The sequence below is a fragment of the Euleptes europaea genome, chromosome 14 (assembly GCF_029931775.1).
Source record: "Euleptes europaea isolate rEulEur1 chromosome 14, rEulEur1.hap1, whole genome shotgun sequence".
Lineage (NCBI taxonomy): Eukaryota > Metazoa > Chordata > Lepidosauria > Squamata > Sphaerodactylidae > Euleptes > Euleptes europaea.
Window position 1 is genome coordinate 6175950 of NC_079325.1, and position 15139 is coordinate 6191088.

General features: G+C 46.8%; 1 protein-coding gene across 1 annotated transcript in view; it reads left to right on the top strand.

The window, feature by feature from the left end:
* The window catches only part of POU2F3 (POU class 2 homeobox 3), a 96213-nt gene that overhangs the window by 63848 nt on the left and 17226 nt on the right, over window positions 1–15139 (top strand). The window contains exons 5-7 of the mRNA XM_056860860.1: window positions 5039–5143; window positions 8408–8510; window positions 13853–13935. Of these exons, the coding sequence (XP_056716838.1) occupies window positions 5039–5143; window positions 8408–8510; window positions 13853–13935 (291 nt within the window). The remainder of the gene's footprint in view (window positions 1–5038; window positions 5144–8407; window positions 8511–13852; window positions 13936–15139) is intronic.

Here is a 15139-nt window from a genome sequence, read left to right on the forward strand (position 1 = left end):
CAGCTGCAGAAGAAATTCCACAGGTGCTGCGTGTCTTGTGCTGGGATTGTACAGAGAGGAGGGGGGGTCCTTTTGCATTTCTTACTTTTGCAGACAGACAAGGATAGGAGCCTCTGCCAGAAAAGAAGGCAACCCTGTTGCCAACATCCTAATTCTCTTGCAGAATATCCCTGAGTCTAAGATTGGCACTGAGGAAAAAAAAAATCCCTGTCTCCTGTTCCTTCGCACCTCCTGTTGATTTGGCCTGAGCATTAAGTCATTTGCGTACAGTTTTCTTCTGGATCTGCATATGCAACCGGGGCTTTGTGAAAGGTTGGCTCTGGATCCAGCCCTTTGCGGTTTGGTTGCATTTCCAATTGATAACAAACCACTCGTATTGGAAGGGGGACAGAAGTAAGCCTGGAAACCAGGTGCAGCGGAGGGGCGCGTCCCCAGGGTTACCGCTGTGGTTTGGTTTTGTGTACGTTCCTCATGGAAGTTCTACAAACTTGGGAACACGGGGAGGGAGATGGCTTGCTGAAAGGAATGGAAGGAGCCCATACTGGGAAGCGGCTCTCTTCCTGCCAACCCTACCCTACCTCATGTTCTCATGTTGTTCAGAGCTGGGATGCCGCAACACACCCCTTTGTGCTTGGCCTGTTTCCAAATCCTTCTGTTTTGGCAGCAGTAAAAATTGATTTCAGTTTGGAAATGGCTCGAGGTCTTTCCACACTCGATGCCGATCAGGATCGTACTGTTTTCCCAGGCGAAGAGGGGCATTTGTCCTGTGCTTAGCCTCTCGTTTCTCTTCTCTCGGTGGCTGTTTGGGATTTGAACTCCAGATCTGGGTTGGACACATGAATCCTCCTACGGGTCTCTGGGTCTTCAAGCGTTGTGGCTGCAAAGAAGGATCACTTGCCTTTTTTTGTAAGTTGGTTTTCAAAAAGAAGGGGCTCAGAGGAACTCAGAGTGGGGGGGGGATGGTTAAAGGTCTAATGTGTCTTTGCTTAGCCTGTTGGGAGTTCCTAGCATTTATTGAAACATTGTCCATTTCAAAAGTGTCCTGCAAGCTGTTGAGATGTTGAGGACATCATAATTTCCTCTTCAAAAAAAGTAGGCTAGAACGTTGAGCAAAGCAGAATGAAACTGCACCTGACCGCAAGACGGAAATATTGTTGTTCTGTTTTATGAACCTGAGTTCTCCTACTTGCTGGGTCTTTTTGCCTGTGCCTCATGTCAGTGGTAGGACCGGCCCCATGATAGATCCTACAACTGACGCGCGGTGTCCTCTGTATCTCTGTCTTTTCACATCTGCTCTTTGTGTTTCGTTCCTCGGGAAAACTCCCTTTCTAAACGAACGCATATAAGTTCGTAAGTTATCCGAAGACTGGAAAGCTTCCTGTCTCCCTCTTCTGGTTGGCAAATGGATTGCAAGTAATTGTTCTAGCGCTGTGTGTGTGTAAAGTGCCGTAGAGATACTAGGTGGCTTACAAAGGATTGGCATTTTATCCAGAAAATGCTGATGTGTTGAAAGTGTAACCTTTTAGGCTCAGCAGATCTCTTCTGCAAGTAGAAAAGGGATTTCTGTAGCTCAGTCTGAACTTACATGAGCGCCTGCAAGTTGAGTTTGCTGGGGCACTGCATGTGACAATCCACCTGAAATGACACCACCCCAAATGTGTGTTTGCTCTTCCTGGTGTCTCATTACTCCTCCGGAGTTTGCATATGTTTGCTAGCCAGGGTTAGGTCAGTAATTTATTAAGGTTATTTTCGATCTTGGACACTGTGAAAATACCCCAAGCTACTGATATTTAAATGTGCTGAGGTAGGAAAAATTAAGTTGGAACATGGGATTTAGGGTGGGGGGCGAGGTGTACTTAGGGCAGATACTGAAGACATATTATGGGGGGGTGTGTAAAATTCCATGCTTTACAGAAATATCTTTTAGCACACCATCTTCAGCATTTCTTTACATTTTCGAATTGAATTTGTACATTACAGATTTCTGGGAAGGGTTTCTCTTAGGTTGATACGATGTAAGATGTAGTGAATGGAGAAAGTCAGTTTAAAAGGGTGCAACAGAGAGGAGGGAAATTGCAAGGTTTTACAGATGATATTTTTCTGTTCACATAAGATGGAGGACCACTTTATATCCCTCCCTCAAAAAGCAAAAAGAAGAAGAAGGTTGCAAGAATTCTCTCTCCCATTCTAACCAGTGTTGTTAATTTAATCAATTCAAAGTTATTTCAGGCAGGCTTTAACCATTATAACCTCCTCCTCCTCCTCCTCCTCCTTCTTCTTCTTCAACCAAAGACACATCTGCAGATAATTGGAAGGAGATTGTGGCTTAAAGCAAATAGTTCCCACGCCCCAGGGGAGTTTACTTGAGCTACTATCTTGGTTTTCAAACCAAAACACCAGAATATATACTTTAAGCTTAAGAGAACTTTGATTCCTCCACGGAACTTGGATCCACCTAGAGAATTAATGTACTAGAGGAAGACAAACTGTCATCTCTATCCCTCCCTCCAGACAGCTAAACAGGGTTTTAATTTGAATGCAACCAAGTACATTTTATGATCACCATGGGGCTTACTTCTGAGTAAATGCGCCTAAGATTATGATGTTGGGTTGCCAGGATTGTATATAAAGAATTCTTGTTATAGCTCAGGTGGAGGTTATTTTAAAGAATGAGAAACAGTCTAGATATTAGGAAGAATTTTCTAACAGTTAGAGCGGTTCCTCAGTGGGGGTGGCAAGCTCTCCTTCCATGGAGGTTTTTAAGCAGAGGCTAGATGGCCATCTGTCAGCAATGCTGATTCTGTGACCTTAGACAGATGATGAGAGGGAGGGCATCTTGGCCATCTTCTGGTCACTAGGGGTGTGTGTGGGGGTGGGGGGAGGAGGTAGTTGTGAATTTCCTGCATTGTGCAGGGGGTTGGACTAGATGACCCTGGTGGTCCCTTCCAACTCTATGGTTCTATGAAACCAATCTTAAAGGTTAGTTTATCTACAGCCATAAGCTATGATAGTTAAGTGAACTGCCATGGTTAGAAGCAGTATGTCCTTGATGACAGCCATCACCTTTATGCCCTTCTTGTGAGTTTCTAGAGCTATCTTCTTGTTACTGGACACAAAGTACCACACTACTTTGAGCCAGCGTGGTGTAGTGGTTAAGAGTGGTGGTTTGGAGCAGTGGACTCTGATCTGGAGAACCAAGTTTGATTCCCCCACTCCTCCACGTGAGCAGCGGAGGCTAATCTGGTGAACTGGATTTGTTTCCCCACTCCTACACATGAAGCCAGCAGGGTGACCTTGAGCTAGTCACGGCTCTCTCAGCCTCACCTACCTCACAGGGTGTCTGTTGTGGGGAGGGGAAGGGAAGGTGATTGTAAGCCAGTTTGATTCTTCCTTAAGTGGTAGAGAAAGTCAGCATATAAAAAGCAACTCTTCTTCTTCTTCACATATGTTGGATATGATTCACTAGGACATTCTTCTGTTCTCGTGTTTGTGGTGTGTGCATAAAATGCCATCAAGTCATAACCAACTCATGGTGTCCCCCTCAAGGCATTTCATGGCAAGAGAAGAACAGCAGTGGTTTGCCATAGCCTGCCTCTGTGTAGTAATTCTGGGCTTCCTTGGAGGTCTCCCATCCAAGCACTAACCAGGGCTGACCCTGCTTAGCTTCCGAGAGCTGATGAGATCGTAGTCAAATAATATTGTCCATGATGGCAAAGGAGCTTGGATGTACCACTGCAATCTCAGGTGAATGTCTTTCTCTCAGAAAAGTTAGAAAAGGTTGGGATGCAAAGCCAGATTGGGGGAGGGGCATAGTCAAGTTTTTGCTTGGAAGCATGGCATCGGCCAAGGAGAGGGGGCAATCCAGTACTTCTGAAACTGCTGTGATCTTTTTTTCTTTTTTGCCCTGGGCAAGTGGTTTGTGGTTTTAGATTTTGCTCTGTTTTCTTGCCAGGAGGGTAAACGATCATTAGTCACCATTATCATCAAAGACCGTAGGGAAACAGATAGGATTCCTGGGTCGGGAAGGGAACTGTGCACATCTTCCTTGGCCCCCTTTTGATTTTTGTATGACAACCCCAATGTTGGTATTTAGCTGTTGGACCTGGACTTCAGTTATCTCCAGTTCTGTCTCCAAATTCAGTGGCAGCTCTCCTTTGAATCCATTATGCTCCTCTCCTGTATGTCTGTTCATTGGGATAGGGTTGCCATGCAAGCTCTAGGTTGGGAAATGTCTGGAGACTTTGGGGGTGGAGCCTGGCGAGGGTGGAGTTGGGGGAGGGCAGGGACCTCAGCAGAGTATATTGCCATAGAGTCCACCCTCCAAAGCAGCCATTCTCTCCATTGGAACTGATTTTGGTCGCCTGGAGATCAGCTGTAATAGTGGGAGATCTCCACCTGGAGGTTGGCAACCCTACCAGTGAGACATGTTGCATCCATGACTGCCTCCCACAAAATGGACTCTCAGCTGGCATGTACAGAACCAGTAGGGAGGATGTCCAAAACCTTCCTTAATCTGGAAAATGTGATTTCTTTGGAAAGGTCAGTAAGCGTCTCAACTTTTATTTGTTTGTTTATTTATTTTCGAATTTGTAGCCCGCCCTCCCCAGCAAGCCGGCTCAGGGTGGGTAACTTCATTTAAAACCCAACTATCACATGATAGTAACAATAAAACCAAACAATAAAATTAAACGTTAAAAACCTAATCAAAGATGGTGCAAATCCCGTTCTGCTGTAAGAGCTACACAGGTGGCCGCTCCTCAACATAAGAAGAGGTGGGGAGGATGGGAGGACGGGGGAGGCCAGCAAAGATGATATTTGTGGCTGTCCTCAGTTGGTAAGTCTTTGGCGGTCAACCTTCCATCACTGCTGCATAGAAATAAGCAGAGTTTGGAAGGAAGAGTGACTCGATCTGGTCAAGTCCAGCCCTGGCAGCTGCCAGATTCTGTGGCCCAAGCCCGCCTGCCCAAGCTCCGGTTTTTCCTGCCAGCTCCTCATTTTTTACACGAATTGCACGGTGACACCATTCTTCCCTTTGCAGATCAAGACAGAAGACCTCAGTGATTCCTTGCAAAGCGCCATTCCTTCCCGACCGAGCCATCTCGTGCAAGGGCCCTCGATGATGCCCGGAGGCCAAATCTCTGGGGTAAGAGACCGGGGGCTTGATGGATGTCTAGACAGGAAACGGTCCTACTGTTGGGCATCTTCCATGTTGTCTACAGTTGCTAAGTAGTGACTGCCCAAGGACTGGGCATGACAAGTGCCCACTGAGGGTGAAAGGGGATGCCCGCCCCCCACCCTCACTCCAATGACAACAGGAGGACAGTGGGGGGAGGGTTGACATTACAATTGATACTTTGATGTCACTTCTGGGTGAAGACTTGGAAGGGACATAACCTCCTCCTCCTCCCCAGCCCGCACACCGTTCTAGGAACTGGCCAGAGCTCTGTGGTATCTACCATAGAGATTCGGAGAGTCGTAGACTTTAGGAGTAACAGTCGAAGTGTCAGCCTTGCTTTCCCTGTCAGGCCCCGCACCCAAACAGTTCCTGGGAAGCACAGGCATGGGCCTGTTATCCCTAGGCACGAGAGACTAGATCAGTACCTAAAGGGCTGATAGGAAAACCATGGGAATTTAGAAAACGACCTTCCATTGGTCCATCCAGTCCTCTTTTGTGGTGCTGATGGCTGGGAGCGAGCCAGTCCTCAGCAGCCCATCTGTGCCCTTCACCATGCGCCACCTGAGCTGTAGCATGAGAATTATTTATCTCGCAGCACCAGAGAGATTACTCTGAAAATTCCCTCAGAAGCTCTGCTTCTGAAACAATGGCAGCTTCGCACCTCTCTTTGCTTTATCATGCCAGAAAAAGTTACTCCTCTTTTTTTTGCTTTTGATAATACAATAAATAATCTTTTTCAAATTTAAGATAAAACAGGTCTCTGAAAATGTGGGGAGATGCAGGGGGAGAGTGAGGTGACCTCTTGACTAGGGTTGCCAGGTCCCTCTTCGCTACCGGTGGGAGGTTTTGGGGGCGGAGCCTGAGGAGGGCAGGGTTTGGCAAGGGGATGGACTTCAATGCCATGGAGCCCAATTGCCAAAGCAGCCATTTTCTTCAGGGGAACTGATCTCTACCGGCTGGAGATCAGTTGTAATAGCAGATCTCCAACCACCACCTGGATGTTGGCAACCCTACCTCTGATGGTCGGAAATAGCATGCATAATCAGCACAAAGACCCAAAGTTGTCTGAAGGGTGACCGCAAGGGAAACAGCCATGCATAAAAGACCCAACTAAGATATCTAAGACAAAGGATGACCCCAACAGCAGGTGCATTCAACTTACAAACTCAGCTTGAAAAAAGCAATGAAATCTTTGCTGCTGCCACAAAGCAAGTTGAGTGGCTGGGCAGGAACTGTTTGGCTGCCTGAGGGTCCTCCTTGCCCCTGGCCTCCATGCCATTATTTCCACCATGCTCAGCCACCTGAAGAACTCCGGCTCTGCACTTTCTTCCTTGCCGCCCCATACTGCTGCTAATAATAAAAAAGAGAGAGAGAAAAGGCGTGTCTGTTTTGTAACCGATCTATAAATGTTTGGCACGGAACTGACGTTCAGCGGCTGTGCCTCTGCCGACTAGGAAGGAGCTCGGCTGCACTAGAAGGGATCTGTGCCACTGGGCGTTGGAAGGCCCAAGTCTGGAGGGTGGCAAAAGGCACACAGATGTAGGAGACGATTATCAGATGCAGAGACGCCTGCCTCCAGATCTGTCAAATGGAGGAAAATATCTTATTTTGTTCTCCTACTCACAAATGCCAGGGCTGACTCTTCTTGCCTCATGCCACTGTCAATACATTTCCCATAGAAGGCCTGGGGGGCGTTCCCAAGGCCATCTTCTAACTGGGCCTCCCTGAGGGTGGCCAACTTCCAGGTGGTGTCTGGAGATCTCCCGCTATTACAACTGATCTCCAGGCGACAGAGATCAGTTCACCTGGAGAAAATGGCCGCTTTGGAGGTGGACTCTATGGCATTGAAGTCCCTCCCCTCTCCAAACCCTGCCCTCCTCAGGCATCACCCTGAAAATCTCCAAGCATTTCCCAACCTGGATCTGGCAACCCCAACCCAAAGGGTTGCGCCAAAAAAAAACAAAAAAAAAACCCCCCCAGTAAATTTTGGGTTCAGGTTTATTGGGCCTGATTTTTTTCGGTAAACTCAAAATAAGCCGAATACCCATACCAGTGAATATCAGGATTTGGCTTATTTTCAGTTTTCCTGAAAAATCCGGGCCCATTATAGTCCATGGGGATTTTTTTTTCAAAGCTCCTGGGGGGCATTTTGGGAGGGAGAGTCCCCAAATTTGCAGTATGGCTGCAAGGGACCCTTCTTAGACAGTCACCAAAGTTTGGTGAACTTTGGGACAGGGGGTCCAATTTTATGGGCTCACAAAAGGGTCGCCCCCATCCTGAAGACATTTGCAAGCTGAGCTGCCCATCAGTTTTCAGGTTCAAACGTTTAGCATTGCCGAGGACTGGCAGAAAGAATTGATTCCATGCTGGCGCCTCAAAATCTGGGGGCCAGATTTGGGGATCCAAATCTGGATCGCTTTGCATGATGCTCATACAAATGAGCTTCCAAACAGAGAGGAAAGGCTTAAATGCAAGAGAAATAAAGCATGGAAAACATTTCTTTTGGTGGTAAATGACATCCTGTGAGCAGTCCTTTATTGTGGTCATGAAAAATCTGATTCCAAGAGATGGTCATGGTGTGGGGAAACAAAGCCTCTACTTGGGTGACCTTCTTTTGGAAAGCAGGTTTTCATGGGGGGAGTGAGATCAGAGTCAGCTGCAGTCTTGACCAGGGGGGCTGTCTGAAGGAGATTGCTCATCCACGTGGATGAAGAAATCTCCTTCGGAAGCCTGGTGGTGGCAGCAGCTGTCGAAGCTGGCTGCTTTTAGTTGGAGGGTGTATCCCTCCAGACGGGACTGTGTGAGCCCTATTTTTTAAATGACTCTCCTGCTATGCAAATTAGTCTTCTGTTGGGTGATGTACCTGGAAAGTTGTCAGACCAAGATGGCTCTGATTACACGATCCCCATCTCAAAAGGGCCCCAACTATGGGGCCCTAACAAAACCAGTCAAAAAAAGAAAGAAAAGGGGGAGATAGCACAGAGCCATCCCTTTGAGCAAAGGCGAATAGCCGAACCCGAAAAGACAAATATCTATTCGGCTTTTTTGGAAATCACCTATTTGGCTTCAGCTTTATCCCCAGGTTTTGGTATCTGGTAAACGTGAATCCTGGAATTTACTGAAACACCTAAGTTCGGGTTTATTTTCAATTCGGGTTTATGTGAATAAACCCGAAATTAGCACAACCCTAGGCTGCTTCCCTACTTGACATGTGCTTTTCTTCTCCTCCAGGATATGAGTTCTCTTCACACTTTGCAGCAGCTCGTGCAAGTCCCAGGCCACATGCAATCCGTCCCCCTGTTCCTGCTTTCTCAGGCCCCGACAGGGCAACAAGGTAATGCGAACACTCACATGTATGTACATAAACACAGGAAGTTGCTTTACATGCGATCCGGCCGTTGGTCTCTTGAGCCCGGCATTTGACTGGCACCAGCTCTCCAAAACTCAAAGCCAAGAAAGGTCTTTTGGGCAAGGTTGCTGATTCCTCTTCAAGTCCTGAAACCATTTGGCTGCAGATGCCAGGGATTTAGGGTTGCCATCCTCCAGGTACTAGCTGGAGATCTCCTGCTATTACAACCGATCCCCAGCCGATAGAGATCAGTTCCCTTGGAGAAAATGGCTGCTTTGGCAATTGGACTCTATGGCATTGAAGTCCCTCCCCTTCCCAAACCCCGCCCTCCTCAGGGTCCGCCCCAAAAACCTCCAGGTATTTCCCAACCTGGAGCTGGCAACCCTAAGCCAGGTTGATGAACCTTCAGGTTTTCAAAGGGATAATGGAAACATCTTTGTTTCACAAAACACTGGGAGGTGGCAAATCAAGCCGTTGCTATTCATGTTTTTGTTACAATTTCTGTGCTCTTTATATGTTGATAGCAGTCATGTTTCTTTTTTTTCAAATGTACTTTTGTTATGTGTGAACCTTGTGGGGGCTGATTTTACCTGAAAGCCTACATGGCTTAGATGGTTGCCAACTGTGGGTTGGGAAATTCCTGGAGATTTAGGCGTTGTGCCTAGGAACAGTGGGGTTTGGGAAGGGGAGGGACTTCAACAGGGTATAAAAAACCAACTCTTCTTCTTCTTCTTCTTCTTCTTCTATATTAATAAATATTTATTAAATAAATGCAACACTGATTCATCCATGCCAGTACACAACCCTTGGCTCCCTAACACTGAATGCGTAAATTAGGGTTGCCAGGTCCCACCAGAGGGAGGTTTTTGGGACGGAGACTGGGGAAGGTGGGGTCTGGGGAGGGGAGGGACTTCAATGCCATAGAGTCCAATTGTCAAAGTGGCCATTTTCTCCAGCGGAACTGAACTATCAGCTGGAGATCAGTTGCAATAGCAGGAGATCTCCAGCTAGTACCTGGAGGTTGGCAACCCTAGTTGTGGGCACAATCACAAAATGGCTGTCACAGTAGGCGGAGCCAATCACAAAATGGCTGCTGCAGGAGGTGGAGGTTATTTATAACAATAATAGTAACTCTTCCACATTTCAGGCAGAAGCTCTGTTTAAGAGGATGCCTTTTAATCTACAAAGCCAATCAAAAGCACTGCTGGGCAAAAGTCCCCACTTAGCCCCACCCACTTACTAAAAGCACTCGGCGGATACCTGGAAAGGTGTTGGTGGGTGCCATGGTATCCATGGGCACCCTGTTGAGGATCCCTGGAAAAGGGCAAACATGGATTGAGAATCGAGGTTCACTTCCAGACTGCTGGCTGTCATCCCTGGAGTCACACAGCGTAGTGTCTTCCGTAAATCTCTTTCCTGGCAGATGAATTTTATCAACCTGTAAGATAATCCCACAGCATCCCCTCTCCCCTCCCGCCTCTGTTGAATTCCAGGAATAAGCTCCCTGCAGTAAATCTACCGCCCACCCTGCAGGTAGCAGGCGAAACCGCTTGACTAATTTTTGTCTGGCTCATTTAGATCCTATCTTGCTGAACGCTGCAAAGATATTAAACATCGATACGAGTCGTCTGAGCTTGGCATGACCCACTGAAAGGCCTGTGCTCTTAATTACATTTCCATACAGGCCCCTAATTTGCAAGGTGCCTCGCAGATGAAACAATACCCAACCCCTGCCCTATGGCTCTCTGGCTGAGTGCGTGGAGACATGACGTGCAGGCAGGGTGAAGTGAGGTTTCTGCTGAAGTAGTCGAAGAAGGCGGAACCGGGATTACACAGCTGATGCGTTGCTGAGATCCGGAAATTGGGAGTGGTGGAGTAATGTGATCATGTCATGACTCAGTCCTCAATAACTAGAGGGAAACACTCCCTTGCCTCGGTGGGTGCCATCAGCAGGGTTTGAACTCGGCAACCCAGAGCCCACCCCTAGTACAATTCTCTGAAACGAAACACGGAGAATTTTACTGCTCTGTTAACCCATGCAGTTTTTCCCCATTTTGATGTGAGCTCTTAAAGGGGGGAGGGGGAGACTCTGCACTTAGAATTAGAAAGAACCACCAGGGAAGACCTGGACCCCTGTTGGCAAGTGACCTCATGATCCTTGAAAGAGCTTCTTAGAATCCTAGGCCATTTATGCAGGGTCAATTTTGATGCTCGCACAAAGCTCCTTTTTAAAATGCGACCTTTAAAATGCTTATTCACGGTTCCAATGCAAAAGGAGAAATTCCACACACACCCCACTCACCTGCTCCTTTGTTCCTTCCATTAGCCAACCGCCATTTGCATAGCTAACGCTCGGCTATCATTTTGCATGGTTCCTTCAGGGGATTCTTCGATGTGGGAGCAGAGCAAACACAAAAGATCGCATTAAAGGGGCTCTTAAGAAATGTGAAGTAGGTATGTGCCAGCTACGCAGTCACTTCCTGAATGACGGTTCAGTGTGAAAAACTAAAAAAAAAATGTGGGGCACTTCAGCATGGATCGCGCTGCTGATTACCAAACATAAATGGCCCTAGAATGAAAAAGTCGGAAGGGACCTAGAGATCATCCAGTCCAACCCCTTGCGCCATGCAGGATGACCTAAAGCCTTCCTGCCAAATAATCATCCAACCTCTGCTGATACACCTTCAAGAAGGGACAGCCCACCGCATCCCCGGGCAACCGATTCCACCACTGAAAGGCCCTGATTGTTTAAAAGTTTTTCCTAATATCCTGTCAATAGCTCCCCACCTGTAATTTAAACCACTGATTACAAATCCTTTCCTCTTTTTCTGTCCTTTATGCTCACGGACTAACAGGTCAAGAGCAAAACAAATTCAATACGCTCGATAATACAGAGATAATCAAACATACAGAAATATAAAATCCAGAATATACAGTTAGAATGAATTATCATTAAAAGTCATAGATAAAACTTTTGCCACGGCGAGGGTTACATTTGGATCAGTAGCAGCCAATAACTTTGCTACTATGTCTTGCTTTGGAGCAGGTCTCCACTCCTGAACGTATACTGTAATCCACGTATCTCTGGCAAGATCATACTTTTTACAGTCGGTTAAAAAAATGCCAGAGAGTATCCAAATTACCTGATTTATAATCGCAAAATCATTCAGAAAAGGGATCCCTGGAAACCTGCCTGCTAACCCCCCCAATGTTAGTACATTTAATCTAGCCTTGGTGAAAAGTAATTATTACAAGTCCTAGCCTCCAGTACCAACTGAAACAGCTCCCTGTCCTTCTCTAAATGACAGCCCTTCAAATACTTCAAAACAGGAATCACATGAACACCTGAAGCTGACTTATACTGAATCAAACCCTCAGTCCATCAAAGTCAGTATTGTCTACTCAGACCGGCAGCGGCTATCCAGGATCTCAGGCAGAGGTATTTCACATAACCTACTTGCCTGATCCCTTTAACTGGAGATGCCGGGGATTGAACCTGGGACCTCCTGCATGTCAAGCAGATGCTCTGCCACTGAGCCACAGCCCCTCCCCTTATCATATCCCCTCAGCCCCCTCTTCTCCAGGCTGAACATTCCCAGTTTACACAGCCCTTCTTCTTAAGGCTTCGTCTCCAAACTTAGTCGCAGCTCTTTAAAAAAATAATAAATTAAGTGAATTAGTAAGCATTTGTGCAATAGTTTGGGTGGAGGAAAAAAATGTCAGCCTGCCTGAAGTAAGGTGGGAGGGATAAGACTGGCGGCAGTACAGGGGTTCAATTTGCTGCATGTACACCTATTGTGCAAAGAATGAAGCTGGGAGGAACCAGGTTTACACTGCGGGCGCAAAATTGGCCGTGACTTCTCTTTGGACATGCTGTCTGCCTTCACCCTAACTGGCCTGTCCCAATACTAAGATGTTATCCTGTGTACTGGAGGTAGCTAAAGTCCCAATCTGGGAATGCATAAGGAGACAGATGAACAACAGTCCATTTATCTATTTGGGGAGAGGTAATTAATCCCATTTGCATACCATCTCCGGAGTCATTTCTCCATGTTCTGTGATACTTCCCTATTCTTGAATGGCTGTATTATTTCCAGGTAGGGTTGCCAGGTCCCTCCCCGCCAACGGTGAGAGGTTTTTGGTGTGGAGCCAGAGGAGGGGAGGGTTTGGGGAGGGGAGGGACTTCAAGGGGAGCACACCAGAATATATCCAATAGAGAAAAGTCTCTGACTTGCACCTGTAAAACAAGAAGATTTGAGAGAGAGTGTCAGACATGGGACTTCCATAATTATTGCATCTCAGTGTTTGTATATGGTTGATTTAAACTTGCTTTTTTGGCATGTAATACATTTTAGCAAGGTAATATTTCACAGCCACAGCTTATAAGATGGGGATAATAATATTTTTTTCTGTTACAATTGCCCCCACTCTTCTTCCAAGAAGCTCCAAGTAGGGTCGGCAGTTACCCCTTCCTCCATTTTATCCTCACAACAACCCTGTGAGGGAGGTTAGGCTGTGAGACAGAGTGGCTGGGCCAAGATAACCAACTGTGGTATAATGGCTAGCGTGTCGTACTAGGATCTGAGAGACCCAGGTTCAAATCCCTGCTCTACCAAGGAAGCAGGGTAAACCCGGAAGGGACATTATTTAGCTGTGTGCCGCTGTGCAGGGAGGGGGCAGATTGCCCCCTTCAGCTGGCCTGCTTTCCCCCGCCGGTCAGCTGAGGGGTGGTGGGCAGGCCTATTAATTGGCAGATAATTGCCCGCCATTAACAGGCAACCCTACACATGCAGGCCAGCACTTTAGAAATGAACATGCCTGCCAGAATTTACCCAGAGCAATATCAAATTTAGGAGCCCTGTCGCACAGCCCTGTTAAGCTGCAGTACTGCACTCAAAAGCTCTCCTCACAACCTGAGTTCGATCCCGATGGAAGTTGGTTACAGGTAGCCGGCTCAAGGTTGACTCAGCCTTCCATCCTTCCAAGGTCGGTCAAATGAGTACCCAGCTTGCTGGGGGTGGGGGAATGTAGATGGCTGCAAAAGGCAATGGCAAACCACCCCGTTAATACAGTCTGCCTAATAAACGCTGGGATGTGACATCACCCCATGGGTCAGGAATGACCTGGTGCTTGCACAGGGGACTACCTTTACCTTTAATATCAAATTTGGGAAGTGATGCTTCTTATTGGGCCAGATTTTGGTGGCATTGCAGAAGCTGTCAACAAGACACCCTTTCCTTGGGTGCTGGCGCTGCTCTGGTTTATGTAAAATGAGAATCATTTGGTAGAGATGAAAACATCCCCTCCCGTCTTTCTCTCTCTTCCAGCTCTGCAGTCAAACCTTCTCTCCTTCCCTCAGCAGCAGAGCGGGCTCCTCCTCCCACAACACGGACACAGTTTAGCATCTCAGGTAACTTCCCTCTTGGTTACGTGTTAACTCAACTTTTGACTCAATGGGCTTGGGGCTTTCCTGCATGGTTGACCTACTCCTGGCTTTCTTGGCAGTTAATCCCCAAGCACTGAAATCGGTTTGGGCATGGTTCTTCCACACGTCTGCCCTCCCTCTGCATTTTCACCATTGTAAAGTCAGTTTATTTTCTTCTGCACATGCCTTAAATGATGAAGATTTTTGAGGGAGAGTGCTGTCATTATTGGTGGCATCCCAGCACCCCTTTTTAAAAAAATGGATAAAGCAGGTTCTTTGAATTCCCATTAAGTCTCTAGCCCTTTCCCTCGCAGAGATGTGCCTTTTATATCTCCATGAGGGAAAGAACTAGAGACTTAAAAAAAAAAGCTGGGAATTCAGAGGACCTGATTAAACTATCTACAACAGTAGATTGATAATTTAGGGCAATTTTTAATTTAAAAAGTAAAAAATTAAGGGGGGGGAGAGGAGAGGGAGTGTTTTGACCACGACAACAGCCAACCATCAAAAAGTGGGCTGTTACCATTAGGTGACAAATACTAAATTTGGGGAGGGCCTGTGGCTCAGTGGTAGAGCATCTGCTTGGCATGCAGAAGGTCCCAGGTTCAATCCCCGGCATCTCCAGTTGACAGGACCAGGCAGTGGGTTATGGGAAAGACTTCAGCTGGAGAGCTGCTGCCAGTCTGAGTAGACAATACTGACTTTGATGGACAAAGGGCTTGATTCTGTATAGGATAGCTTCACGTGTCACATGTGTCCCAAATACCATTGTGTGTCATTTATATGCCACCTTTTGTCAATCATGGAACTCAAAACAATATCAGTGAGATTCTCAAGGGTTTCCCATCCAGGCTCTGACCTGACCAAGATCTGCTTAGCTTTATAAGGTACCTTATCCTACACCTTCAGACTACTCTTTACCCATCAATCCATGCTCTCAAATACTAAATACTATGACAAGCCAACCTTCAAATACTGCCAAACATCAAATGTTGGAAAGATATTAAGTAACAGATATCAAATACTTGAGCATCTGGAGAAAATTTAGAATCCAAAATTCACACAGGAGAATTTGGCCGAGTATTTTGTGCCCCAAATTCATTTCAGCTTGAATTCACTACCCAGTTTGGCAGACCCAAAGCCAATGGCTTTTTTTGACGTCTTCCCTGCCTTTGCTCGTTTTAGAAAT